The sequence below is a fragment of the Cervus elaphus genome, chromosome 7, assembly GCF_910594005.1.
Source record: "Cervus elaphus chromosome 7, mCerEla1.1, whole genome shotgun sequence".
Classification (NCBI taxonomy): Eukaryota; Metazoa; Chordata; class Mammalia; order Artiodactyla; family Cervidae; genus Cervus; species Cervus elaphus.
Window position 1 is genome coordinate 29640724 of NC_057821.1, and position 27122 is coordinate 29667845.

The 27122-nt window shown below is 42.1% G+C and overlaps 3 protein-coding genes across 3 annotated transcripts; 1 reads left to right on the forward strand and 2 right to left on the reverse strand.

The window, feature by feature from the left end:
* The first annotated feature begins 1309 nt into the window (after positions 1 to 1309).
* Positions 1310 to 26409, forward strand: LOC122697365 (olfactory receptor 11A1-like). The gene is made up of 3 exons (XM_043908136.1): positions 1310 to 1411; positions 23363 to 23476; positions 25264 to 26409. Exon 3 carries the CDS (start codon positions 25341 to 25343, stop codon positions 26295 to 26297), a length of 957 nt encoding a protein of 318 aa, XP_043764071.1. The 5' UTR covers positions 1310 to 1411; positions 23363 to 23476; positions 25264 to 25340; the 3' UTR covers positions 26298 to 26409.
* Positions 7466 to 8487, reverse strand: LOC122697368 (olfactory receptor 10C1-like). The gene has a single exon (XM_043908140.1). The coding sequence runs from the start codon at positions 8402 to 8404 to the stop codon at positions 7466 to 7468; it is 939 nt and encodes a 312-aa protein (XP_043764075.1). The 5' UTR covers positions 8405 to 8487.
* On the reverse strand, positions 12709 to 13668 carry LOC122696803 (olfactory receptor 6N2-like). Its single transcript, XM_043906935.1, has one exon. The coding sequence runs from the start codon at positions 13666 to 13668 to the stop codon at positions 12709 to 12711; it is 960 nt and encodes a 319-aa protein (XP_043762870.1).
* Positions 26410 to 27122: the final 713 nt, after the last annotated feature.

The window sequence follows — 27122 nt, forward strand, 5'->3', positions numbered from 1 at the left end:
AAGATGCTTGCTCCTTGGATGAAAAGCTATGACCAACCTAGACAGCATATTAAAAAGCAGAGACATTAAAAAAAAAAAAAGCAGAGACATTACTTTGCTAACAAATATCCATCTAGTCAAAGCTATGGTTTTTCCAGTAGTCATGTATGGATGTGAGAGTTGAACTATAAAGAAAGCTGAGCACCAAAGAACTGATGCTTTTGAACTGTGGTGTTGGAGAAGATTCTTGAGAGTCCCTTAGACTGAAGGAGATCTAACTAGTCCATCCTAAAGGAAATCAGTCCTGAATATTCATTGGAAGGCCTGATGCTGAAGCTGAAACTCCAATACTTTGGTCACCTGTTGTGAAGAACCGACTCACTGGAAAAGACCCTGATGCTGGGAAAGATTAAAGGCGGGAGGAGAAGGGAATGACAGAGGATGAGATGGTTGGATGGCATCACTGACTTGATGTACATGAGTTTGAGTAAGCTCTGGGAGTTGATGATGGACAGGGAAGACTGGCATGCTGCGGTCCATGGGGTCACAAAGAGTCCGACATGACTGAGTAACTAAATTGAACTGAGTGGCCTTCAGGCAAATCTCTGGGGTTGATGGTTACTAAGTAGAGTTTCTAAGCAGGCCTAGATCCTTCCTGCCTATTCAGTGTCTTCCATGCCCCATCCCAAAAGTGTAAGAAATCCTAGAGAGCATCAGACAGCAAATCCCTGGGTCCTTAGGGAATGATCCGGGAGCAGAAGGTACGGGGCAGGTGGTATGTGCTCAGATTAAATCTGTTTGTAGAGTTTTCTCATCTAACTTACATTATCTTATTTTCTAAGGTTTTTATTCTCACTTGTTGGAGCCCCTGGTTTATCTCATGGGAGAAGATAAAGAGGGAGAAGAAGGTGGCCCCTTTTTGAAGAGGTTCCTTGAAATATTTTCACCTCCCAAATGACCTGAGCCCTGCAGTCCAAGTGTTCTCATTTGCACCAGCCCATGGTCAACTTGCTCCTCCTCCCTCACCCAAATCTTTTGATTTTCAGAGTTCTGAATTTTGGTGTTATGGGGTTGTGTTGTTTTCTTTAGAATTGTATTCTGCTTCACTGGTGCAACTTCCTGCCTAAGTGCTGCATTAGGGCAGGATGTGGTGGGAGTCTGTGTGACTAGCAATTAAAAAAGCCAAACAAACAGCACTTTTTGTGTTTAAACAGAACTCAAAACAGGGGATAGAAGTCAAACACAGGGGAACTGGTGGTGGAGAGTTAGCGGCCCAGTTTCCTCTCAGCACCTGATGTTTTCTGGTTGAAGAGGTGTCAGAGGTGATATGGTAAGAGTAGCAATACCATTCTTTGCTCAGTCCTCCAACTGAAAATCAGACTTTCTGGAGGTGAAAGTTATCACCAAATTCCACTGGATGCACCTCCTAGAGGTTGGTACTTCCTATATGTTTCTTTGTGCACTGACTTTTCCCTTCAGTTAGCTGTCTTTTCGCTGGAAGAAAATTATTTTAAAGCTTGTGGTTGGTGGAAGCCAGCACTTCTCTTTCTAGATGAATTATTTGACCACTGGTTTAAAAATACTTTCATTTTGACTTTCCAATTCTGAACTTTCCAGGAACCTACCAAGTTCTGGGCAGAGGCCTTTCCCTCTGTCGTTACATTTAGGTAAAAATATCAGGAGTTCCAAAGGATAGCGAGTAGAGATAAGAAAGCCTTTTTAAGTGAACAATACAAAGAAATAGAGGAAAACAATAGAAGGGGAAAGACTAGAGCTCTCTTAAAAAAACCTAGAGATACCAAGGGAACATTTCATGCAAAGATGGGCACAATAAAGGACAGAAATGGTATGGATCTAACAGAAGCAGAAGATTTTAAGAAGAGGTGGCAACAATACACAGAACTATACAAAAAAGATCTTCACGACCCAAATAACCACGATGGTGTGATCACTCACCCAGAGCCAGACATCCTGGAATGCGAAGTCAAGTGGGCCTTAGGAAGCATCAGTATGAATAAAGCTAGTGGAAGTGATGGAATTCCAGCTGAGCTATTTCAAATCCTAAAAGATGATGCTATGAAAGTGCTGCACTCAATATGCCAACAAATTTAGAAAACTAGGTAGTGGCCACAGGACTGGAAAAGGTGTTTTCACTCCAATCCCAAAGAAAGGCAATGCCAAAGAATACTCTAACTACCACACAATTACACTCATTTCACGTCCTAGCAAGGTCATGCTCAAAATCCTTCAAGCTAGACTTCAACAGTATGTGAAGCAAGAACTTCTAGAGGTACAAGCTGGATTTAGAAAAGGCAGAGGAGCCAGAGATCAAATTGTCAACATCCACTGGATCATAGGAAAAGCAAAAGAATTCCAGAAAAATCTGCTTCTGCTTCATTTTTGACTATGACAAAGCCTTTGGCTGTATGGATCACAACAAATTGTGGAAAATTCTTAAAGATATGGGGTTACCAGACCATCTTAACCTGCCTCGTGTGAAAACTGTATGCAGGTCAAGAAGCAACTTTTAGAAATGCATGTAGAACAATAGACTGGTTCAAAATTGGGAAAGGAGTACATCAAGGCTGTATATTGTCACCCTGTTTATTTAACTTATATGCAGAGTACATCATGGGAAATGCCAGACTGGATGAAGCACAAGCTGGAATCAATATTGCTGGGAGAAATATCAATAACCTCAGATATGCAGATGACACCACCCTAATGGCAAAAAGGGAAGAGGAATTAAGGAGCCTTTTGATGAAAGTGAAAGAGGAGAGTGAAAAAGCTGGCTTAAAACTCAACATTCAAAAAACGAAGATCATGGCATCCGGTCCCATCACTTCATGGCAAATAGATGGGGAAACAATGGAAACAGTGACAGACTATTTTCTTGGGCTTCAAATCACTACAGACAGTGGCTGCAGGCAAGAAATAAAAGACACTTGCTCCTTGGAAGAAAAGCTGTGACAAACCTAGATAGCATATTAAAAATCAGAGAGTACTTTGCCAACAAAGGTCCATATAGTCAAAGCTATGGTTTTTTAGTAGTCATGTATAGATGGAGAAGGCAATGGCACCCCACTCCAGTACTTTTGCCTAGAAAATCCCATGGACGGAGGAGCCTGGTAGGCTGCAGTCCATGGGGTCGCACAGAGTTGGACACGACTGAAGTGACTTAGCAGCAGCATAGATGTGAGAACTGGACAATAAAAAATACTGAGCACTGAAGAATTGATGCTTTTGAACTGTGGTGTTGGAGAAGACTCTTGAGAGTCCCTTGGATTGCAAGGAGATCCAACCAGTCCATCCTAAAGGAAATCAATCCTGAATATTCATTGGAAGGGCTGATGCTGAAGCTGAAACTCCCAATACTTTGGCCACCTGATGCGAAGAGCTGACTCATTGGAAAAGACCCTGATGCTGGGAAAGATTGAAGGCAGGACGAGAAGGGGACGACAGAGGATGAGATGGTTGGATGACATCATCTACTCAATGGATGTGAGTTGAGCAAACTCCGGCAAATAGTGGAAAACACAGAAGTCCGGTGTGCTGCCGTCCAAGGGGACTCAGGGAGAGGCGGACTGAGAGACTGAACATCAGGATGTCAGGATTGGTCTGCCACCCTGTGGTCGTAATAGAGAACTGCATCATCTCCAGAATTCTGGCGAGCAAGACCCGATCCTGAAATTCTGTGGCAAGTATCCCTTGAGCTAAGGTCTAGACTACTAATTTTAGTCTCTAAGCTGGATTTTACCCATAGAATTCCTGATTCAGTAGGTCTGGGAGGCACCTGAGAATTTTACATTCCTACGTTCCTGAGAGATGTCGTTCCTGCTGGTTAGGAGACTGCATTTTAAGAACCACTGTCCTAGTTTAGTGAGAAGCCAGTAGTATAGAGCCCTCAGCTCCATCACTGCACTTTCCCACCCATATCCAAACCAAAGGTGATTAGGGTGTTCCAGTCTGTTCAGTCTGTATTGAAGAGATGGAGATTGTAATCTGTACCAGTCCCTGACCACAAGGGGGCGTGTTATAAAATTGTCTGTTTCATTAGTTCATCAGGAAAAGTTCAGAAAGTGCACGGAAATGAGAGAACCCAGATGAAGTCTGGCTTACCCAGGAGAAGCCCTACGGTTGACCAGGGCACACTGGGATGTGAACAAGGTCGAACTTGGCCACCTTTCCAGACCCTTCCTTTTATTTACTTAACATTTTGGCTGGATGACAGGTGGGATCTTAGTTCCCTGACCAGGAATGGAATCTGTACCCCCTTGCAGTGGAAGTGCAGAGTCTTAACCACTGGACCACCAGGGAAGTTCTCGGACCCTTCATTTTTATTTGGCCTCTCCATCTGTCTAGGTTTCATGTTATGAAGTGTCTTGCTCTTAGAACTCTACCTTAACCTGTGAATGAGAAATGATTACTTTTTCAGAAATTCCTGAAGTAAAAATTGCCTGTGATTCAAAGGGAAGGGCTTTTATGAGTCTTTAAAAGTGCGCTTCAGGCACCTGGTCAGGCAGTTGTGTTACTGTTTTTTGCATGTGTCTGGTGTGCAAATCCACCACGATGTTGGGACTGCCTCCTAATAACCCCGTAGATGCTGAGGAGACTTCCCCTCTTTGGGAGATCTCATCCAGACACAGGGCTGATGGCCTGTGTGAGACACAGTAACCTCAGATGACATTTTCTAGGTGGGTGAGATACTGGCTGCCTCGACACAGCTCCCAGATATGACGAGTATCCATCAGAAAGATGGGACAGAAGCCACATTGGATTTGGGAAGCAGATTCAGGTGTGTCAGATTCCTTAACCTTGGGTGATGATGGACACTGGCCACCCAGAAATCTCTCTGATAACTGGCTCCTCCCTGTATCTTTTCCTTCTTTCCTGATGAACATATGCTTGTCTGCTCTCTGCTAGAAATCTCCACGTGAATAAACAGAAATGTGAATTCTTTTATATCCAGGGTCATAGTTCAGAATTTAGAAACTTGCTGTCTATTTTGAGTGGTATTTGCCATGGCGGCAAGGGGACAGCTTGTGTTGGCCAAGATTCAAGCTTCCCTGGTGGCTCAGATGGTTAGAGTCTGCCTGCAATGCAGGGGACTCAGGTTCAATCACTGAGTCAGGAAGATCTCCCAGAGAAAGTAATGACTACCCACTCCAGTATTCTTGCCTGGAGAATTCCATGGATAGAGGAACCTGGTGAGGAGCCATGGAGTCGCAAAGAGTTGGACACAACTGAGCAACTAACACACATACACAATGTAGTTCAAGGTCCCTTGCTAGCAATGGTGGGGAGGGAGCGTTTACCAGATCTTTTTTTTGGTTCTTTATCCAAGAATCAGCCACAAGAAGCAGGAAGTCCTCAGGGAAATTGGCATGGAATAGTGGAGCTTGAACCTGACATAGAGCTCGTTTGATTCAGCCCTTTTCCTTTCAGCCCTCCTCTCTGCTGTCTTTTCTACGCTCATGACCCTAGATCTTGTTCTAGAAAAACTTTAACAAGCCTTACCTATTATCCACAAAGTAAGGATGAGGTAGACTGAACAAAGAAAACAGCAGAATAGAAAAAATAAGGTGATGTCAGATATCAGGTGAATATTTCAAAAGTGTACTGTGAGGGAATGTACATTCCTGGAGATGACTTACAAATTTGGCTTTAAGTTTACTAGTTGTCATGCAAGCAGGGCAAAGTGATTAATTAGTTTCTTAAAAAGTTAAACACTTTCCGTATGATCCAGCTATTCCACACCTAAATATTTTTTTTAATTTAAAAAATTTTAAAATATAAATTTACTTATTTTACTTGGAGGCTAATTACTTTACACTATTGTAGTGGTTTTGCCATACATTGACATGAATCCGCCATGGGTGTACATGTGTTCCCCATCCTGAATCCCCCTCCCACCTCCCTCCCCATCCCATCCCTCTGGGTCATCCCAGGGCACCAGCCCCGAGCACCCTGTATCATGCATTGAACCTGGACTGGCGATTCATTTCACATATGATAATATATATGTTTCAATGCCATTCTCCCATATCATCCTACCCTTGCCCTCTCCCACAGAGTCCAAAAGACTGTTCAATGCATCTATGTCTCTTTTTCTGTCTTGCATACAGGGTTATTGTTACTATCTTTCTAAAGTTCATATATATGCGTCAGTATACTCTATTGGTGTTTTTCTTTCTTGCTTACTTCACTCTGTATAATGGACTCCAGTTTCATCCACCTCATTAGAACTGATTCAAATGTATTCTTTTTAATGGCTGAGTAATATTCCATTGTGTATATGTACATATGTACATATGTGTATATGTACCATTCATATGTGTATATGAATAGCTTTCTTAGCTATTCATCTGCTGAGGGACATCTAGGTTGCTTCCATTTCCTGGCTATTATAAACAGTGCTGTGATGAACATTGGGGTGCACGTGTCTTTTTCAATTCTGGTTTCCTCGGCCACACCTAAATACTAACTGAAGAGAAATAAAAGCAGACAAAGACTTGTACATAATGTTCAGAGCAGCTTTATTTGTAATAACCAGAAACTGAAAACAACCCAAAATTCCACCAATAGGTTAATGGATAAATATTTTGTCATATGTTTGTATAATGGAATAACAGCAATAAAAAGAAATGAGCTGTTGATTCACACAACATAGATGACTTTCAAATTAATTGTGCTGAATGAAAGAAGTCACAAAAGAGTACATACTTTGTGATTCCATTTATATAAAACTCTAGAAAAGGTAAAATAATCTATAGCCACAGAAAGCTGATCAGAGGTTGCTTGGGAATGAGCAATGTGTGGAGGGGTAGAAGGGAGAAATTGAAACAGGACATGAGAAAACTTTTGAAGGGCTTGAATACTATTCCCTTCTCCAGGTGGTCGTCCCAACCCAGGAATGGATCAGGTCTTCTGCATTGCAGATGGATTCTTTATCAGCTGAGCCACCAGGGAAGTCTGATTCTCATAAGAATATTATCTTTATTGAAACTTTTTTCATTGCTCTCACTTCTTAAGGGCTTTTTTTCTACCTGGTGATGGATTTACTTAGGTATAATTATGTGTGCTAAGTACTAACCAGCAGGACCACCCAGAGAATAAATGCCTTACTTCAGAATTTACAAATGTCAAATAACTTCAAGGATCATTACTCTGGTTGGAAATTTTATTACCTTCATTGATGAGGACGACAATTTGCAACGTTTTCCCAACTGTCAACTTGCTCGGCTTATAAAGTTAATCCTCCATCCTAAATTTTTCCTGTTTCTTAGGAGAAGGCAGAATAGTGTTTGAATGCGTGTGCGTGCATGGGTTGCTGAAGTCGGAGGAGGGGTTTTGAGTCCAGTAGTTCTCTAAGATAACATTTTCATCTTGACAAGCTGCCCTCTCCCAAGAACCACACCTCCTCGCCCTTTGATCTTTGGTGATTTGGGGCTGACTGGGAATGGGGGTCATCATCAACGACGCTTTGTCAAATTTTTGCCGGCCCCATTTTCTGGATGGTTCTCTTTAGGGCAGCCTTGACATCAGCGTTCCGGAGGCTGTAGATGATGGGATTGAGGATGGGGGTGACTACAGCATAGAAGAGGGAGACAAGAGGGTCACTGGCAGGATCATAGCTGGCCTTCGGCCGGATGTAGATAAAGATAGCGGTGCCATAGAAAAGGCACACCACCACCAGGTGGGAAGAGCAGGTGGAGAAGGCTTTGAGGCGGCCAGCAGCAGAGGGGATCCGGAAGATAGTAGCCAGGATACGCCCGTAGGAACCCAGGATGAGGCCAAAGGGACAGAGGATGAGGAGAGCAGCGGCCAGGATAATCTGTAGTTCGTTGAGAGAGGTGTTCCCGCATACCAGCTGCAGGACAGCCTGGATCTCACAGAGGAAGTGTGGGATGGCATTGGGGCCGCAGAAGGGCAAGGAGAAGATAAAGGAGGTGTGGCCCAGGCCCACCAGTGCCCCGCAGGCCCACGCTGACCCAGCTAGACACAGGCACGTCCATTGGCTCAGTAGCAGTGGGTAGCGAAGGGGTTGGCATATGGCGGCGTAGCGGTCATAGGCCATGGCTGCCAGGAGGCAACACTCTGTGGCACCGAAAAGGAGAAAGAAGAACATTTGGAGAGCACAACCAGAGCGAGGGATGCGGCGCTGACCGGTGAGGAGGTGGTGAAGCAGCAGGGGGACCGTGACAGACCTGTAGCCGATCTCCAGGGTTGAGAGGTTTCGAAGGAAGAAATACATGGGGGTCCGGAGGGCAGCGTCAGCGGAGACCAGCACCACGATGAGGAGGTTGCCGGCCACGGTGAGCAGGTAGACGGTGAGAAAGAAGGAGAAGAGGAAGCCCTGGAGGTCGGCCAGGCGGGAGAAGCCGACAAGAATGAATTCAGTCACCACGGAGGTGTTTGTAGGCATCCTGCTCAAATCCCTTCTGATGAAGGACGAAAGAAATGGCGAGGGAAAGTTGCAATTATGGAGTCGTGAGGTGGGCAAAGATGGCGTTTTGTTGGGACTTCTCTGTCCGTCAGGTGGCTAAGACTCCTCTTCCAGTGCAGGGGATGCGGGTTCCACGCCTGGTAGGGGAACTAAGATCTCAGGTGGCACAGGGTGTGGCCAACAATTAAAAATAAATAAACCTTGTTTCAAAATTTGAAATTTTAAAAAAGATGACCTCTTGTATCTGAGCTAAGCATTGGAACTTCCCGTCTTTTACAATTTCATGGCCTTTTAGGCAGCACAGTCTTGAGTCCTTATTAGACTCTTGCTGGCTCTTGGAACCCTGGGTGAATAGTGCTCCCTGTGCCTAACTCCCTCACCGGACTTCTCCCTGGTGGTGCCCACCTTTCATAACAACACACTGAACTGTGTTTTCAGTTACTCCAGGGATGAAGGCTGGATCGTCCTAGCCTCCTTTTTGCTCTTTTCTCCCTTGCCCATCCTTCCCACAGTGCTGGGGACAGAATTTTCCCTCCTAGCAAATATTTCCCTCCTCAAAGTCAGATGTGTTCCATGTTCAGGGAGGGCATGAAAAATTCCGTTTTAGTCGGAATTTTCCTCTGTGTTTTTTCCTTTTTGAGTCCTTCTGTCTGTCTTTTACTTTCCTTCTTTCACATGTTTCCTTTTTCCATTCCCTCAATTTGTCTCCCCTCTCACACGATTTTCACATAGTTTCCCCCCGCTTTCAGCTCTTTCTTCAGTTACCAGATCCACTCAACCTCTCTCTCTCTCTCTTTTTCCCCATCAGTTTGCCATTAGATAAGTTTCATGGTTTTCAAAGGGGAGAGAAGAAATTAGAAAGATTCTCTCTCCTATAGGCAGTTAAACTGTTAATTATCCAAAGGAGTGAGAATTGCTCTAGTTTTTAAAGATACGCAGGAAGGAGGCGACAAAATCCTTCCTGGTTGCTTATTTCTGCATTTTACAGCCCTCAAACTTCATCTCTATTTATCTTAATATGTATGTAAAAATCCAAACCACATATGTAAACTTCACAGATCCACACACTAACATATTACATTTCTAAACACAAGCACAGAAAAATAGCCCAATAGCCTCAGATGCTAGAATCAGCTAAGGTCACAAATAAATCATGTACTGTATATACACACAAATATCATTACAAATAACAATGAATGTGAAAATACATTTAACCTAGAAATATAAATGCACCCAGATATATAATAGAAGCATAAATCTAAATTCTTTGCAAAAATAAAACCGTATTCAAGAACATCAATTAAAAATACAAGCTCACACACTGGTTTCCTTTCGCAGTTTGAAAGTCCTTGGTTCATTCCACCTTAGTGGCTCTTTCAGTGTTTTTCAGGAGATGTTATCAGAATTCTGTCTTTTTATTTGAAGAAACAGCCAGTGATAAAGGCAGATGGTCTTTGATGACTTGCTTATTTTCTCCTTTCCCTACACAGTGGATCCCTCCCGAGGAAGGTACTGTTCAATTTGGTGTCTCTTTCATGTCTCTGAGGACCTGAGTCTCCAAGCATATTTGACTTTCCAAAGGGAAGAACTCTTCACAAAACCAATTAATGTGTTATTTTAAAGTCTGTTTCTTAGGTTGCAGAAATTGTAGGGTGACTTGTCAGGAGCATATCAGAGAAAATGTCCAGGGCTATTGTTTTTCTTAGCTCTCCCATAACATAAAAAAACTAACCCAATTAAAAAAATGGGCAGATGAACAGACATTTTTTCCAAAGAAGAAATACAGATGGCCATCAGGCACATGAAAAGATGCTTAATATTGCTAATTATCAGGGAAATGCAAACCTGAAACACAATGACATATCACCTCACATTTATTGGAATGGCTATAATCAAAAAGAACACAAACAGCAAATGTTGGTGAGGATATGGAGAAAGAGAACCCTTGTACACTGTTGGTGAGAATGTAACTGGTTCAGCCGCTATGGAAAACAGTACAGAGGTTTCTGAAAAAACTACAAATAGAACTATGACCCAGCAGTTCCACTCCTGGGTATATATCCAAACCAAACCAAACCAAACTGAATCAAAACACTAAAAAAATACATGCACCCGTGATTGTAGCAGCGTTATTTACAATTGTCAAAAAATGGAGGAAACCTAAGTGTCCATCAACAGGTGAATGGATATGGGAGATGTATTACACACACACACACACACACACACACACACACACACACACAGAAAGGAATATTACTCAGCCAAAAAAGGGATGAAATAATGCCATTTGCAGCAACATGGAGGGACCTAGAGATTATCATACTAAGTAAAGTAAGCCAGACAAAGACAAATATTATATAATATTGCTTATATGTGGAATTTAAAAAATGATACAAATGAACCTCTATACAAAACAGAAATACACCCACAGACATAGAAAACAGATTTATGGTTACCAAAGGGGAAAGGAGGGGAGGGAAAATTAGGAGTTTGCTATTAACATATACACACTATTGTATGTAAAACAGATAACCTACAAAGAATCTATTGTATAGCACAAGGAACTGTACTCAGTATTTTGTAATAACCTTTAAGGGAAAAGAATCTGAAAAAGAAGGTATATATATATGAATAATTTTACTGTGTACCTGAAACTAACATAACATTGTAAATCAATTAAACTTCAATAAAAAAGAAAAGAACAGGCAAAGTTTATTTGGGCTGCTATAACAAAGTATCACAGATGGGATGGATTAAATAAAGAGATTCATTAACTCACAGTTCTGGAGTCTGGAGATCCAAGTGTTGGCAAGGTTAATTTCTACTGAGTCTACTCCCATTGCTTATAGAAGTCTGTTTTCTCCTATGTATTAAGACACTGGTTTTCCCTCTGTGTATCTGTGTCCTAGTTGCCTCTTCTTAAAAGGATACTAGTAGTCATTGGATTAGGCCCCATCCCAGGTACCTCATTTATCCTTAATCATCTCTTTAAAGATGCTGTCTCCAGATACAGCCTCATTCTGAGGCATGGATCATTAGGGCTTCAACATACGAATTTTTCTGGGTCGGAGGATGTGGTCACACACAGTCCAGCTCATAATAGCACTGCAAGGAAAGAAAACCACATACCAACGTAATCTAATAAACCAGCACTTGTTCACTGCTTTCAGTTTAGTTGCTCACCCATGTCCGACTCTTTGAGACCCCATGGACTGCAGCACACCAGGCTTCCCTGTTCATCACCAACTCCCGGAACCTACTCAAACTCATGTCCATCGTGTTGGGGATGCCGTCCAACCAGCTCATCCTCTGTTGGCCCCTTCTCCTCTTGCCTTCAGTCTTTCCCAGCATCAGGATCTTTTCCAATGAGTTGGTTCTTCCCATCAGGTGGCCAAAGTATTGGAGTTTCAGCTTCAGCATCAGGCCTTCCAGTGAATATTCAGGACTGATTTCTTTTAGGATTGACTGGTTGGATCTCCTTGCTGTCCAAGGGACTCTCAAGAGTCTTCTCCAACACCACAGTTCAAAAGCATCAATTCTTTGGCTTTGCACGTTCACTGCTTTGCATGTTATTAAGTCAACTGAAGATTAGAACTACTCTCTGAGAGAACTAAAAAGGATTTGATGTCCTTTGGTTACCTGCCCGATAGCAAGTGAGGGAGCTGAATGTCCAACCCAGATGCACAGACTATACACCCTGTGCAATTTCCCAGCACTTATATGAACACAAGAATATTCACTCTTCTGGAGAAGCTGAGCAATGGAAGGAACAGGCAGCAAATGCGCACGCTGGGTGGAAGGAGGTGCAACTGTTTCACTTAAAATGTGCCATGGATAACTCCCCAGAGCAAATATATAGACTTAATGATTAGACTTCCCTGGTCATACGGTGGATGGGAATCTGCCTACCAATGCAGGGACACTTGTTCAGTCCCTGGTCTGGGAAGATTCCTCATGCTTGGGGCAACTAAAGTGGGTGTGCCACAACTACTGAGCTCACACATTGCAACCACTGAAGCTCCTGTGCCTACAGCTTGTGCTCCAGAGCAAGAGAAGCCACTGCCATGAGAAGCCAGTGCAGTGGCAAGAGTAACCCCTAATTGTTGCAACTAGAGAAAGGCTGCACAAAGCAATGAAAACAGTGCAACCAAAAATTAAAAAAAATAAAAAGCTAAGTTAATGATTAAAAAAGTTACCTTGCACTGGTAAAACGCAATGACTAGGAGTTATTTTCTGCTGGATATCCCACAAGCTTTGCTTTCTCTGCTTCTCCTGTGGCTCCATCACTTTGTCTCCCTGCTTGAGTGGTAGACCTTTTTCATCCGGGACACCAAGACTTTCAGAGCTTCCTTGACATCCTTGTTACGGAGTGTATAGATGAGAGGATTGAGAAGGGGAGTGATGACTGAGTAGAAAATAGCCACAATCTTGTTGATACTTGACTCATACTTAACTGCGGGGCGGACATACATGAATATGAGAGTGCCAAAGTAGATGGTGACCACGGAAAGATGAGCTGTGCATGTGGAAAAGGCCTTACGCTGAGCAGCAGCTGAGGCCATGGCTAGAATTGTGGCCAGGATGTGGGCATAGGAAGCCATGGTAAAGACCAGGGCCCCTAGGATAATGACAGTGCTAAAAGCATAGCCCACAGCTTGGATGGCATATGTGTCTGTGCAAGAAAGGCGGAAAATCTGGTCAGCATCACAGAAGAAGTGGTTGATCTGGTTGGGGGTGCAGAAGGAGATCTGTGTAAGGAGGAATGAGGGGAACATGGGGCAGAGGAATCCCACACACCAGCAGACGCCAGCCAGGGTACCACATGTTTGAGGGCTGAGCAGCAGCGGGTAGTGGAGTGGTCGGCAGATGGCCGCATAGCGGTCATAGGCCATGGTGGTGAGAAAGAAGAGTTCTGTGGCAGCCAAAGAGAAGAAGAAGTAGTATTGGGTGATGCAGCTGGGAACTGAGATGACCCCTTGGGAACTGAGAAAATTGGCCAGCATTTTGGGCACGGTAACTGTGGTGTACCAGAGCTCTACCAAGGAGAGGTTGCAGATAAAGAAGTACATGGGGGTGTGGAGGCGCCCATCCAGGGCCACAATGAGCACAATGAGCCCATTGCCCACCAGGGATAAGAGGTAGACCAGGAGGAAGAGGGAGAAGAAGAGCAGCTGCAGATGTGGAGAGTTGGAAAACCTCACGAAGACAAACTGAGTGACCAAGGTGCGGTTGGCTCTCTCCATTCAGCCTGGTGGGTCAACTGGGCATGGAGAAGACATATGAAGATCTTGAGATGTCTTCAGTTACATGGTTTCCTCTCCAGCTTTATCCCACCATCTGGACTCCACACACTCCCAGTATTCCTTTTAATTCACTCTTTGACTGCCTCAGAGCTTCTCCAAAGCAGAGAGTACTCTACTTCTTGAAAAGTAGGGTTACTAAATATTCAAGACGCTCTCTCTTTCTCCTCATTGAAATAAGTCCTAAAATGCAACAGTTCCCAGGGATTCTCTTTAGAATGATTAGAGGGGAGGATTCAGCTTTGGTGGCTCTAAGTAGGGTGAACATGGAGCCACGCTGTCCCCAAGCATAGGTTGAATTGCATATTAGTGTAGATATCAACTTTTTTGGACCTCAGACCAGGAATTTCATATTATTTAGCTTAATGTTTCTGAGGGTTGGTTAGTGTGTATCCTTGAGCTCTTTGATCCCAAGAATCTTTAAACTTCAAGCTTGCAGAAGATATGGGATTTTACTGATCTTCTATCTGCCTGCTCTGGACAGTAGCTCTGTCTTTTGCCATCAGATCTCAGAAGGTGGGGAGTAGTGAGTGTGCTATCCTTTGTACAGATTCTAGGACAAGACTGGACAGAGGCCTTTCATGGAGACTCTTTGATTCTGAGAATCAAAGGCAGAGTAGGAGAGATCTTCTTGCTCAGTGGAGGGTAAGGAGTGGAATATAGTTTAACGTGAAGAGAAAATGTAGGCTTGGATTCCCAGATGGGAATTTGGGAATGGGTTAAGATTCTTAAAGGAAGCAACTGTTATAGATATGTGCTTAAATCCAAACTGATCACAAAAGCAAGGCTCAGAGGATAGTCAGGTTTGCATAGTTGAAGTTCATTGGGATGGATGAAGATGATAGCCCTGACGTTATTGAGACGTGAGTTTTACGTATTTTCCAAATCTTGCAGGTTTCTTCATTTGAAGTACTCTAAAAATGGAAATATCAAATATATTCATCATTAGAAGTAAGATTAATTATGCTATACATTAAAATACATGAAATAAATAAAATACATGAGAAATTGTTTTGACACAATGTAAAGGTATGATGCAAAATCTAATATTCAATATGATCTGGTATACATGCCCAAGATATCAGATTACCAGTGACTTCTTAAACGTAAATTTTTGTGTCATCAAACACTTTATAATAAATACACTTTTAATATCATGAGAGATATTTTATTTTGCTATTAAAATATTTATTTTATTTTGATGTCAGAAATAAGTTAGTTGATAAAGATTCTTTGGGCTGCAACCAAGTCCTGGCATAGCCAACTAAGTAAATTAATATTAAGAAAGAAATGCATTGAGTTAGTTGAGAAAAACTAGAAAAAGTTGACAAGTAGTAAAAAGAAATTAAGAATCATCTAAATATTTTCCATTCAATGTGAGAAACATTATTTATATTGGGATGTTAACTTTTGAAATATTTTATTTTGACTTATGTATTTATACACACATATATACACACACACATGCAAAGACAAATGCACACTTGAAACCATAAAAAGAAATTTCTGAACTGTTCATCCTTTACTTTCCATTCTTCTACTGCCATCCTGATTCAGGCTTGGTACCATCTCCTTTGTTCATGACGCTACCACCTGTCAGGTTTCCCTTACTGCAAATATGGATTCATGTTCAATGACTCCCTTGTTCCCTTCTCTCTTTCTCTGCCCCCATGTTAATACTTACTAAAGTGCTTTGTGATATATCTGTTTATGTCTATTTTTCTACTATTAAACTTCAGCTCCTTGAGGTTGGGAGCTCTACATTATTCACAGTTTTATTCTCAAAACCTAGGATACAGCATGGAAGACCGAGCAGTAAAAACTGTCAAGTGGAGGAATGAATAAATACAGCATCAAAGCTGCTTGCTAGTTGTTACCCAGCTTCTTTCTCTTCCAAAGTGTCCAGAATTCCCTGCCAGATGGATTTTCCTGGACACAGTTCATTCCATCATTCTTTTGCCTATGGCACAGTGATTCCTATGATACATTATATCTGGTTCCAATTCCTTTGCTTGGCATTCTTTTGCAGATCCTGCAAAATGTGTTCATATACCGCCTGTCTAAGAAAGTGTGGTTTTAAGTTTGCTGGTGGGATTTTTCCTATTTCCCCAGAACTCTTTCTAAATACAAACTTTCTGAGTCTGTTTTCTGCCAGTAAGAGCTGCTGAGAGATTTATGTCAGAAGAAAGAACTCTTCCTCTCCACTCTCTCCAGTCCCAAGTTTTTTACTTATCTATGAATAACATTGAGCTTCTGACTTCAAGAAGCTCATGCCTAATAGTAGAAATCTAGATATAGACAGATGTATCATGAAGCATTTTGGTAAGTGTTAAAAACATGGGCTAGTCAAAGAACCTTAAGGAAACCATCGCAGTTGAAGGATCTGACTTTTTAGAAGCAGAGAAAGGTTTCACAGAGGAGGTCAAATTCAACATCAGTCTTTATGAATACAAAGGAGTTTTTAGGTATCAAAGAGTAGGGTGTTTGCAAATGCATGGAGGCAAGAACTGAACACTGAGGAGTTCCCTAAGGCTTTGCTTAAGGTGAGGGCTGGGAGGAAGGGGTGGGTCATTTTTGTGAGGAAGGCAGGGCTTGCCTGCAGGGACAGGCTATCTCCATCTCTGACCTTCCAAAAATCTTCTTCCCTAAGTCAACTTCTTTCTTTCCTCGAAGGAAAAGGGAGACCTGCAGAGATAGCACACTGACTTCTGATTTCTTCACTGGATGTTCACCCACCAGCAGATACTGATGGGGCTAGGGGAGGAACTTTGGGAGAGGTGATGTGGTGAGACCTCCAGGTAGAGAAGAAACAGATCTTGCTTCCTTGAATTATTGATTTCTTAGTGGAATGAAGATGAATCCATGTGTAGGTACAGGCTCCAGAGTCAGGGCTATAGAGAGCTGATGCATTTGGGGCCATACTGGATCATCAGGCAAAGAGTTTGAGGCATCAGGAATTTCATATGAGGCTCTCAGTTGGGAGTCAACTGGCAAGATGAAACTGAGTGGATGGCCAAGGCTTAAGGGAGCTGCTCGACTTCTGTTTAAATTAACTAACTTTGGCTTGAGCCAAAGTTCCCACTAAGAAGAGGATGCAAACTTACCAGCATATTGTTCCTCTTCCTTATCTGCCCAACCAGATAAAGTAGGTATGGGGGGAGAGTGGGGTTCATGTGAGGAGGCAAGGTTCTCTCCCTTTTTCTCCTAATAGAGCTAATAGAGCAAATCTAGGACTGGCTGGCTGGGGTTATTAAAATGGAACATTGATATGAAAATGTGATTGGAACAAAAACTAACAGGGATTTGTGTGAAAAATTTTACCCTAATAGAAGCAAAGGAAAAGTAAATGTCTTAATAGCCAGAGAACACTTTGAAAAATAAAGATGACCGACAAATTAGGGAATCTGACTCAGGGTCATTAGGCAGTTGGTGACCCAGTGGAAAGGGAGGGGGTAAACAGTGTATGGCAGTAACCATAAAAATACAACTGCTGTACATTTGCAATCCATACATTGAGTCTTCTTAGTATACTATATACATTTATCAGCAATCACTGATGCACATTTAACATTTGGAGAATCTAGAGGTTGGGGGCCATTTTGGGCAGCTTTCCTTATTTTGCCCCAAACCCTAGATTCCTTCCTGCCACAGTGCCTTTGCTCATGCTTGGCATCCTCCCCATCCTCCCAGCAACCATTCTTTTTGATTCATTTATGAAGTCTCAACCAAATGTTCTAGTCCAGGGACTAGTGAAACAGTGCTGAATTCTTACTGTTCAGAGAGCTATACAGTTCAGAAGAATGGCAACTGGACCTGGAAATTCTGATGCAATAAACTTCACCTACAATAAATGCTCTGCAGCCCAGAGAGGAAGGGGCTTGGAACAATCTCATCTCTTTTCATCCATGCTGGATTCTGAATAACAGAACTGACGGCAGCATATTTAAATTTTATCTTTGTACCCTGGAACCGGTGTTCACAATACTATTGTTTTTCCCTGTATAAATCTGATATTTCTTACCATATTTTATTTTCCAGGATGGGAATGAGTGAGAAGGTATGGGGGAGTAAAACAGACTCTATGCTCCCATAAATTTTGTGGTCAAATAAGTAGTGATCCCCTTCCTCCCACCACCAAGAGGCTGTGCTTGTAGTTGCTGGTATCACAATATTTATGCCTAGAATTTGGGCCAGGAATTAAGAAATGGCATTTATCATTTCTCATTGGGTCATCTTAAAGAATTCATTTAATTTTCTGAGTCAAATGTTCCTCTGAAACTTTGGACAAATCATCTCTAATCCTAACTATAAAGACTCTTGGAAAATGTCTTGAAAACCATTTTCAAAATGTCATTGAAAACTCTTGAAAACCATTATAAATATGTTCCTTTTCTTACCTTCATTTATTATTTAATTTCAAAAACAGGCAAATATATAATTTTATTGAAAATAAATTTTCAGATATCATTGAGCGAGAGCCATTGACTGCGTCACTGCTCTTTGTGATGTTATGGACAAAGTTGAGTCAGAGGGATATACATGAAAATGGCCAGTCTTTAAAAATATCAGGTAGAGGTCAAACAGCGAGTTGGTGTTCAGTTGTCTCCGAGAAGCCGAGTATGATTCAGAAATGAACAGCTCTAGGTGCTGCACCTTCTCCATCGCTCTCCCTACTTCAGCAGCTGATAATACTTTTCTCTCATCCATCACTCTGGACATTTATTCTCTAATTCTAAAGAGGGGGAGAAATACTCTATTCCATTCTGCTGTTCAATGAGGCTCCAGGTTACTTTTGGAGTGTCCTATCATGGTCTTTTTGAATTTAGATTTTCCTTCCTTCCTTCCCCTACCCCCTTTCTTTCTTTTTAAAATAGAGACCCATGCTAAGTCACTTCAGTCGTGTCTGACTCTTTGTGACCCTATGGACTGTAGCCCTCCAGGCTCCTCTGTCCATGGGATTCTCCAGGCAAGAATACTGGAGTGGGTCACCATGCCCTCCTCCAGGGGATCTTCCCCACCCAGGGATCGAACTCCAGTCTCCTGCGGCTTCTGCATTGCCGGGCCAGCCGGAAGATTTCAGCGAGCAACACGACGCTTTCCTTTAGGCTAAGAAATAAGGAGACAGAACAGATGGGGTCGAGAGGATCGCTGCAGTCAACGATGATTCTTAATTTCTCAGGGTTACATATATACTAAACCAAGAAGAGAGGCATCTCAAAGAAAATTCTTCCCCATGTACATCATCTTTAAGATAACAATCACCAGAGCTCTCTCCTGGCGCCAAAGGCATCCTACTTATCTTAAGGGCAGTCGTGCAAAGCCATCTATCTGCACCTTGTGTGCATTCAAGGCTCACTAATGGTCTGTTAGGAGTTAACTTGGATAGTAAATTTCAGAGGGGTGGCGGGACAGAGAGCTATGTCTGCGAACAGACCCTCGATAATCAATCAAGGCAGCTCCCAGAGTCAGCTCTTTCAAGCCGCTCCCCGCACTGCATTGCAGGCAGATTCTGTCAGCCACTGCGGAAGACTTTAAAATAGGGATAATGCAACTGAACTCTGACTAACAGAGCAGATCTGGCTCACTATCATTAATTACACTCTAACTTTCCATTCCTAATTCTTTTTACATGAATAAAGACACTGACCCTCACTACCTTAGGCATCAGGGCAGGAGGAGATAGCACTCACCAATGATGGGAAAGAAGACCGGAAAGATGCATCAGTTGGTTTGCGGGACAAAGAGGTAGGATGCAGCTTTTGTCTTAGGAAAATCAGTAACAAAGTTCAACTGAGGGAGGTGGTGTTGGAGAGGAGTCCCCTGTGTCCTCTTCTCCCATCTCCCTTTTCAGAAGCATGTCTTCCTTAGAGGGTCAGGTTCTCTGGAAAACCATGGAATCTTCAGAAACACCTTCAGTGTATTTTCCAGTTTTTGAGCCTCCATGCTCTGAGGTGATTGCCCTGTGAAGGGAAGTGTTGTTGATGTGTGTCTCCTTTCCTCAGGGGAACTATACTTGCTGAGACCCATGCACCCCAGGGTGACTCACAGAGATGATTGGTGTCAGGAGCCCAGCGGCCACACTGTTCCCTTAGAGTCAGAAAGCCCTGCCAGTGCAGACAATTCCCTGTAGAAGGACCACATCTGCCTCTCTGTGTATGGAGCAGGCTGATGGGGACCAGGTTTCCTCTTCTGCTCTCTGGAGTGTCAACTCTGAGGTTATTGGTTCCAGGATTTCTTGATGTCATATTGTTCGATCTAGAGTCACTGAAGACGATCACTCCCCACACAGAGTCCTGTACAGTCAGCAATGACTGTTAGTAATTGGGAGTGTGTCCAATGCCCACCTCTTTTTTTTTAAGGTTATAATTTTTTTTATGTTTGTTTATTTATTTGGGCTTCCCTGGTGGCTCAACGGTAAAGAATCTTCCTGCAATGCAGGAGATGCAGTTTTGAGCACTGGGTCAGGAAGATCCCCTGGAGAAGGAATGGCAACCCACTCCAGTATTCTTGACTGGAAATTTCATGGACAGAGGAGCCTGGTGAGCCACAGTCTATGGGACCTCAAAGAGCTGGACACGACTGAGCGACCAACCAACAGCAACAATATGTTTATTTATTTGGCTTCACTGGGTCTTAGTTGCAGCATGTGGGGTCTTGTTCCCTGACCAGGAATAGAACCCGGACCCTCTGCACTGGGAGCGTGGAGTCTTAGTCATTGGATCACCAGGGAAGACCCCAATGCCCACTTTTTATGGTTTTGTTGAACACAAACATTTCTTTTCAGGCTTTAGGGAAGACCTTCCTCTGTGGGAGTAAACAGAGTTAAGGAGGGGAAAGGTAACAGCAACTTGCCTGAATTCATTAATGAGGGCTTGAGGAAATTTCTCCCAAGTACAGTTTGTGACAGGACAGGAAAAGTCCCATCAAGCTTGAATAATCACTACAATGAATATGCTGTTTTTTCATTCTATAACATTTTCAATTCACTGCTGCATTAGGGTAAAAAAATTTTGATATTGGAAAATCCCCCGAAGCTTGTCTGATGCCTTGTCCTCCTCCTCGTTTCCCTTGTGTGTTTTTTCTTTTCCTATTGTGTCCTAGGAAGTAAGCATACAGCAGAGAGAGCAGTGAACAGGCCAGGGTTTTGATCTTGGTTGTTGAATGTGATAAATAGAAAATAAATTTAAAGAGCAATTTGTATGGTAATTGGCAAACACATAAAATATTTAAACATGGTAAAGTTTTTATATGGGAAAAAACAAAAAAATGTATGAAATGAAAATCATGTCAATCACCCCAAATCCCCAATAGCAAGAATTAGTAATTTTGATGCCAACCAGGTTCTTGGCCTTCCACAGTCAATAGAAACTGACTACAGACCAGACAAGAAATTCAGGCAAGGCTTCATTGGGGCTCCTGCATCAGCTGCAGGAGGAAGAGAAAGCAAGTAACACATTCCCTTGCTTGTTCCAGGGGAGGGGCGAGCTCATTCCTTGCATGGGTGAGGGTAGGAGTGTTTTACCAATAGTCATGTACGGATGTAAAAGTTGGTCCATAAGGAAGGCTAAGCACCAAAGAATTGATGGTTTCAAATAGTGTTGCTGGAGAAACTCTTGAGAGTCCCTTGTACTGCCAGGAGATCAAACCAGTCAATCCTAAAGGAAATTAGCCCTGATTATTCTTTGGAAAGACTGTTGCTGAAGCTGAAGCTCCAGTGCTTTGGCCACCTGATGCGAAGAGCCTGCTCATTGGAAAATATCCTGATGCTGGGAAAGATTGAAGGCAAAAGGAGAGGGAGCAGCAGAGGATGAGATGGTTAGATCTCATCTAATCATCTTAGTTAGTTGATGCTAATTAACTAATGGATGAACTCAATGGACATGAATTTGAGAAAACTTTAGAAGATAGTGTAGGACAGAGGAGCCTGGTGTGCTACAGTGCATGGGGCCACAAAGAGTTGGACACTATATAGTGACTGAACAACAAGAAGTGTGTCCAGAGCTTGGGTTGGAGGTGTGGCTTAGGTGGTTTGCCCACCCTTTTGTGGTGTTGAGAGCAGGAGGGCATGTGCAGTACCCTGTTTTTGCTCCCGATACCTAGTTTTTGCTTCCAGCTCTTCAGAAATGGCAGTTGGAACTTTTGTACCTTTTGGTCTAGAATTTGCCCCAACTGCGTATGCACACAGTTATTTTTAGTCCCGTATAATTTCTTTGTATTTTGTAGCTGGAAGAGAGGTGTGTCCAGGTGTAAGCTTTGCAGTATTGCCGCAAAGGATCCCAGGTCTCAGCGTTGTCTCAATTTCTTGATTTTGTCCACAGAAACAGATGTGAGTGGTTTATTTTACTTTTTTATACAAGCAGGAATGGAACACACTAAGCATACTATTTTGTACTTTATTCTTTTCTGTTTAACAAATATTGTAGAGCTCTTTGGCACCACTGGAAATAATCATAGGATATTAGGGCTTCCCAGGTGATGCAATGGTAAAGAATCTGCCTACAGAGGCATTATATTTGCAAATGTTTTTATAAGTAAATGGAAAAGTATGTAAAGACAGATGCCAATATTTAAACAATGGTTTCATCAAGGTAGGTGGAGTGTTCTGGGGGAAGAAAGAGAGAATATTCATTTTCTTTAGAGATTGCTATTTTATTTGAATTGTTATAGTTAGGGTGCATTATATCTATGATTTAAGCTATTGAATTAAAAAAAAAGTAGTGGCATTTACTGTTGGCTGTAGATAGTGGACCTTACAGTAGTTCAGAGAAAGGGGCTTTCTCTGTTGGTCTGTTAGGAAAAAAAATAGGAATGAAGTAAGGGTTTGACTCAGATAGATGACAATGAAGTGACTGAACATACTGCTGGGGATGAGAAGTCAATAGATCAGCCTGGTATCTGTGGAGAATTCACAGAAGGGAACAATGGGAGAGGAGCTGTCAGGTAGGCATTTGGGCATGGAGGACACTGAAAGGCCACTTAATCATGTAGATGTTACTTTGTAAAAATATGCCAGCTTCCTTCCCCTTAAATCAGGCCCAGTATTGGCAAGGCTTTGATAATCCACATAAAATACTCCTCAAGGGCTTGTCTCAATTGAAATACTTTTCTGGAATGGTGAAAGGTCTGAAAGCTGGGTGTGGGGTGGAAGGGTTGAGAGCAGTCTTCTGGGAGGACCACTCTTGGGCATGGTGGTTTAGGGATGCTGTAGAGAACTTAGGAGAGTTTTGTGATGCGTTCTAGGGAAAGAGCCTGGGAATGGGGAATGGGATGCTTAGTGGAGTGCATTAGCCCCCATGGAGATGGAAAGGTGGGTTCCCATATAACCCCTGGTTTCTGCTCTACTTTTGGTCAAGCCAACAGTTCAGGAACCTCCTCTGGAGAAAGACAAGTATCTCAGGGGGCTGATATTTTCTTTTCATTTAAGGCTGTTCTCCAGTCAATCTGTAATTGGTTCTCAGGGGCCCCTCCCCTCTTGGCAATTGTCAGCCCTCTTTTGTGATAGAGGGAAGGACCTACAATGAAAAGCCAAAGGAATCGGGGAACTAGAAAAGGAGATGGAGAGTGGAAGAGAGAATGAATCTGGGGAGTGGAGGGTGAAAAGTATGACATTTCTAATCAACGTCCTACATTATTTCAGGTTGAGTTCAAGGGAGGAGATGAAATTGGGAAACTTCAATAATCTGAACTCTTCGGAAGATCTTAGCACATATTCTGCTTTTCACAATTTTTACCTTTAGAAGGGCTATTGCAGGTGAGTTTCCTATTTTTGTATAATTGTTCACAGCTTAGTTCACAGACTTTTTTATAAAAAGGTGAAGAATTGGTATTTATGGAGTTTTTTCCTCTGATCAGTAACACAGTTTGTTTAACCCAGAGAGTTAAAAAGTCTGTTTTTCAAAGTCATTTGAAGAAATCCCACAGTCTTCCTCTGGAATCCTAGTGTTGCAACGTCTTCCACTAAAACTTTCCCATTTGTCTATAATCCTCACATCCTTCTATCTCTTTTCCTCCTTCTTTCTCCCCACTTCCCCAATCCCTTGAAAAATAGAGTGGGAATGTGGTGATCTGAAAAGCCAGGATTATGCTATGACCTGAAAATAGTTTTCATGTGAGTGAATTTTTTTTAAACTTAATTTTATTATTATTATTTTCCCCACACAGCATGTGGGATCTCAGTTCTCCGACCAGGGATTCAACCTGTGTTCCCAGTGTCTACTGTCCTCCAAGCAGTGGAAACTTAGAGTCTTAATCACTGGACCACCAGGGAAGATCCTGACTGAACTTTTAAAACACTCCCAAGAACAGTCTTATTGTGGAGTTGACAACCATATTTTTCATACCTGCTGCTAGCAGACTCTGTGACACACACACACATGCATGAACAAATATCTGCATTTTTGCTGTACCATTCCCCTCTGCTTCCAATCATTTGATGTATTCTCATTTTTTAATAAAAACACACACATCCCTTTGGATAGCATATAAGATCTTCCTTGCAGGTACTCAGGTGCATTTCCAGCTCTTCACTCAATTATACATCTTTGCTTTCTATTATGTCTCTCCTGCCTAGAATGCTATGCTCACTGTCCTATCCTTTGCCTGGCCGATTCTTGTTCTTCAAGACTTTTTACCTACAATTACTTCCTCAGGGAGCCTCTCTGACCTTGATTCTCACACTCTCTCAGCTCCTAATCTGAGTTGGCTTTCTCTCTACTCACACAGCACCTATACTTTCCTCAATAATATTATTTATCACATTTGTATTATAAAATCTTGTATGAAATTAGAATTTAAAGAACATTATTTTTAAGGTAGAGGGCAATTGAGAGACTATAAGGTTATAATTGTGCTAAGATAAAGAGGTTGTGAGACGAATGGAGAGAGAATACATAGGAATTTTCCAAGTAACAATTGATTAGGTGCTTGAGGAACGAAGAGACAGTGTTAAGATAAAGATAGTCATCTTTATCTTATATAGCAAGCTTGGATATCAGGCAGAATTTCCAAACCACTCACAGTGAAGCTAATTGTCATCAGGGAAGATAAAACAGTTTTTTTTTTCTATAATAAGCTGATTGTAAGCTCTGATAGAACACAAAGCAGGCATTTGAAGGGCATTACACTGTTGCTCATGAGGAAGGCTCTATGACTGGTTACAGAGATGGAGAAGGTAGAATTTATTAAATCATAAAAATATTGGTGGTGGTTTAGTCACTAAGTTGTTTTAGACTCTTGTGACCCCATGGACTGTAGCTGCCAGGTTCCTCTGTCCATGGGATTCTCCAGACAAGAATACTGGAGTGGCTTGACATTTCCTTCTCTAATAAAAATGTTAGATTGAACTAATAGGTTAAAGTCTCTGAAGACTGGAAATTGTGAATTTGAATCATTGATCAAACTTGTTGAATCTTGAATATGTGCACAATTAAAGAATACAGCAGAGGACAGGAGTTGGAAAAGCAACTAAAAAGGGGACAGATGAGGATGTGTCTAAATGATTTTTGTTTTGGAGACTCACCTTTATCTTTTTCATTTTAGCTCTACTTATCTTGGGCTCAGTGTAGAAGATATGAAGATGTACTAGAATTTCTCCCTTAATCACTGCAGAAACTTGGATGATCTTCATGGAAATCATCTTCGTAGGAAACCAAACTATTACTGAATTTGTCCTTCTTGGTTTCTGTGTCAGAGCTGAGCTGCATCTCCTTCTCTTTACTGTGTTCAGTGTCATCTACGCTTCCATCATCCTAGGGAACATGCTAATCATTGTGGCGGTGGTTAGCTCGCAGAGGCTCCACACACCCATGTATTTCTTCCTGGCTAATTTGTCCTTCCTGGAGATCCTCTATACTTCCTCAGTGGTGCCCAGAATGTTGGAGGGCTTCTTGCAGGAGGCAGCCATCTCTGTGGCTGGTTGCTTGCTCCAGTTCTTTATCTTTGGTTCTTTAGCCACTGCTGAATGCTTCCTACTGGCTGTCATGGCATATGATCGCTACCTGGCCATCTGCTACCCCCTCCATTACCCTCTCCTGATGGGATCCAGACGGTGTTTGGGGCTGGTGGTCATAGCGTGGCTCTCTGGCTTCATGGTAGGTGTAGTGATTATAGCCCTCATGGCTCAACTGAGATTCTGTGGCCCCAACCACATTGATCACTTTTACTGTGACTTCATGCCTTTGATGAACCTGGCCTGCTCAGATCCCAGTGTAGCCCAGGTGACAACATTCATTCTCTCTGTGGTCTGCCTCACTGTTCCCTTTGGACTGATTCTGACATCTTATGGCCGGATCGCGGTGGCTGTGCTGAGAGTTCCTGCTGGGGCCAGCAGAAGAAAGGCTTTCTCCACGTGTTCCTCCCACCTAGCTGTAGTGTCCACATACTATGGTACTCTCATGGTCTTGTACATCGCACCGTCTGCTGTCCACTCCCAGCTCCTCACCAAGGTCTTTGCCCTGCTCTACACTGTGGTCACCCCTTTCTTCAATCCTGTGATTTATACCCTAAGGAATAAGGAAGTTCAGCAGGCACTATGGAGGCTTCTGTATGTTAAGCAAACTGAAACAAATGATTGAAGGAGGATGGTGGTAAAGATGTTAATTGGACTTTGGGATTGGTTGGGTAGAAATAACTTTGTCCTGTTTTGACATTTCTGTGAAAAGTTTTATAGTTACTGTACTCATACTGAAAATGAATATTGTAGAGCAATAATTTTAAAGTGCTTTAAACTTTTTGCTTTAATATTTGATAATTTCTTTACTAAATGGGCTATGAATGTTTCTTATAGGAAATAAATATATGAAAACAGCAATACAAAACAAACCTAGAGATAAGTTGAATCATGGAAGTTTGTAATGTGGTTTTTCATTGGTGACTAAGTCTTGAACCTCTTTTTATTTTAACCAATACGTATGTATTTTTTCCTCAGAGATTTTCAGCATAGCTAAACATGATTTAGGTGATCTCTGTTTGTGAAAGCTCGTAGTTGTTTTTTATTTTTTCACCATACAAATATAGTTCACATTTAGTTCACATATTTTCCTACAATAAATTCTTAGGAGTTGAATTGTCAGGGTAAAGGGAAAGCATATTAAAAAATTAAAGCTGAATGCATTTGTTTATTTTAACTATTTTATTGTAGAAAATTTCAAATATACACAAAAATAGATAGAACATTATAATGAATCCCTTACAGCCATCATCTAGCATCAATATCAACATTTGCCAATCCTATTTCTACTGCCTATAGCTCCTTTTTTTTTCCTGGAACATTTTAGAGCAAATTTCAGATGTTTAAGTATTGTGTTATGTGAGTAGTGTAGCTATGTATTCCATGTGCAAATACATTTGATCCTTAAACAACATGGATTTGAACTGCACAGTTTCACTTAAAGGCAGAC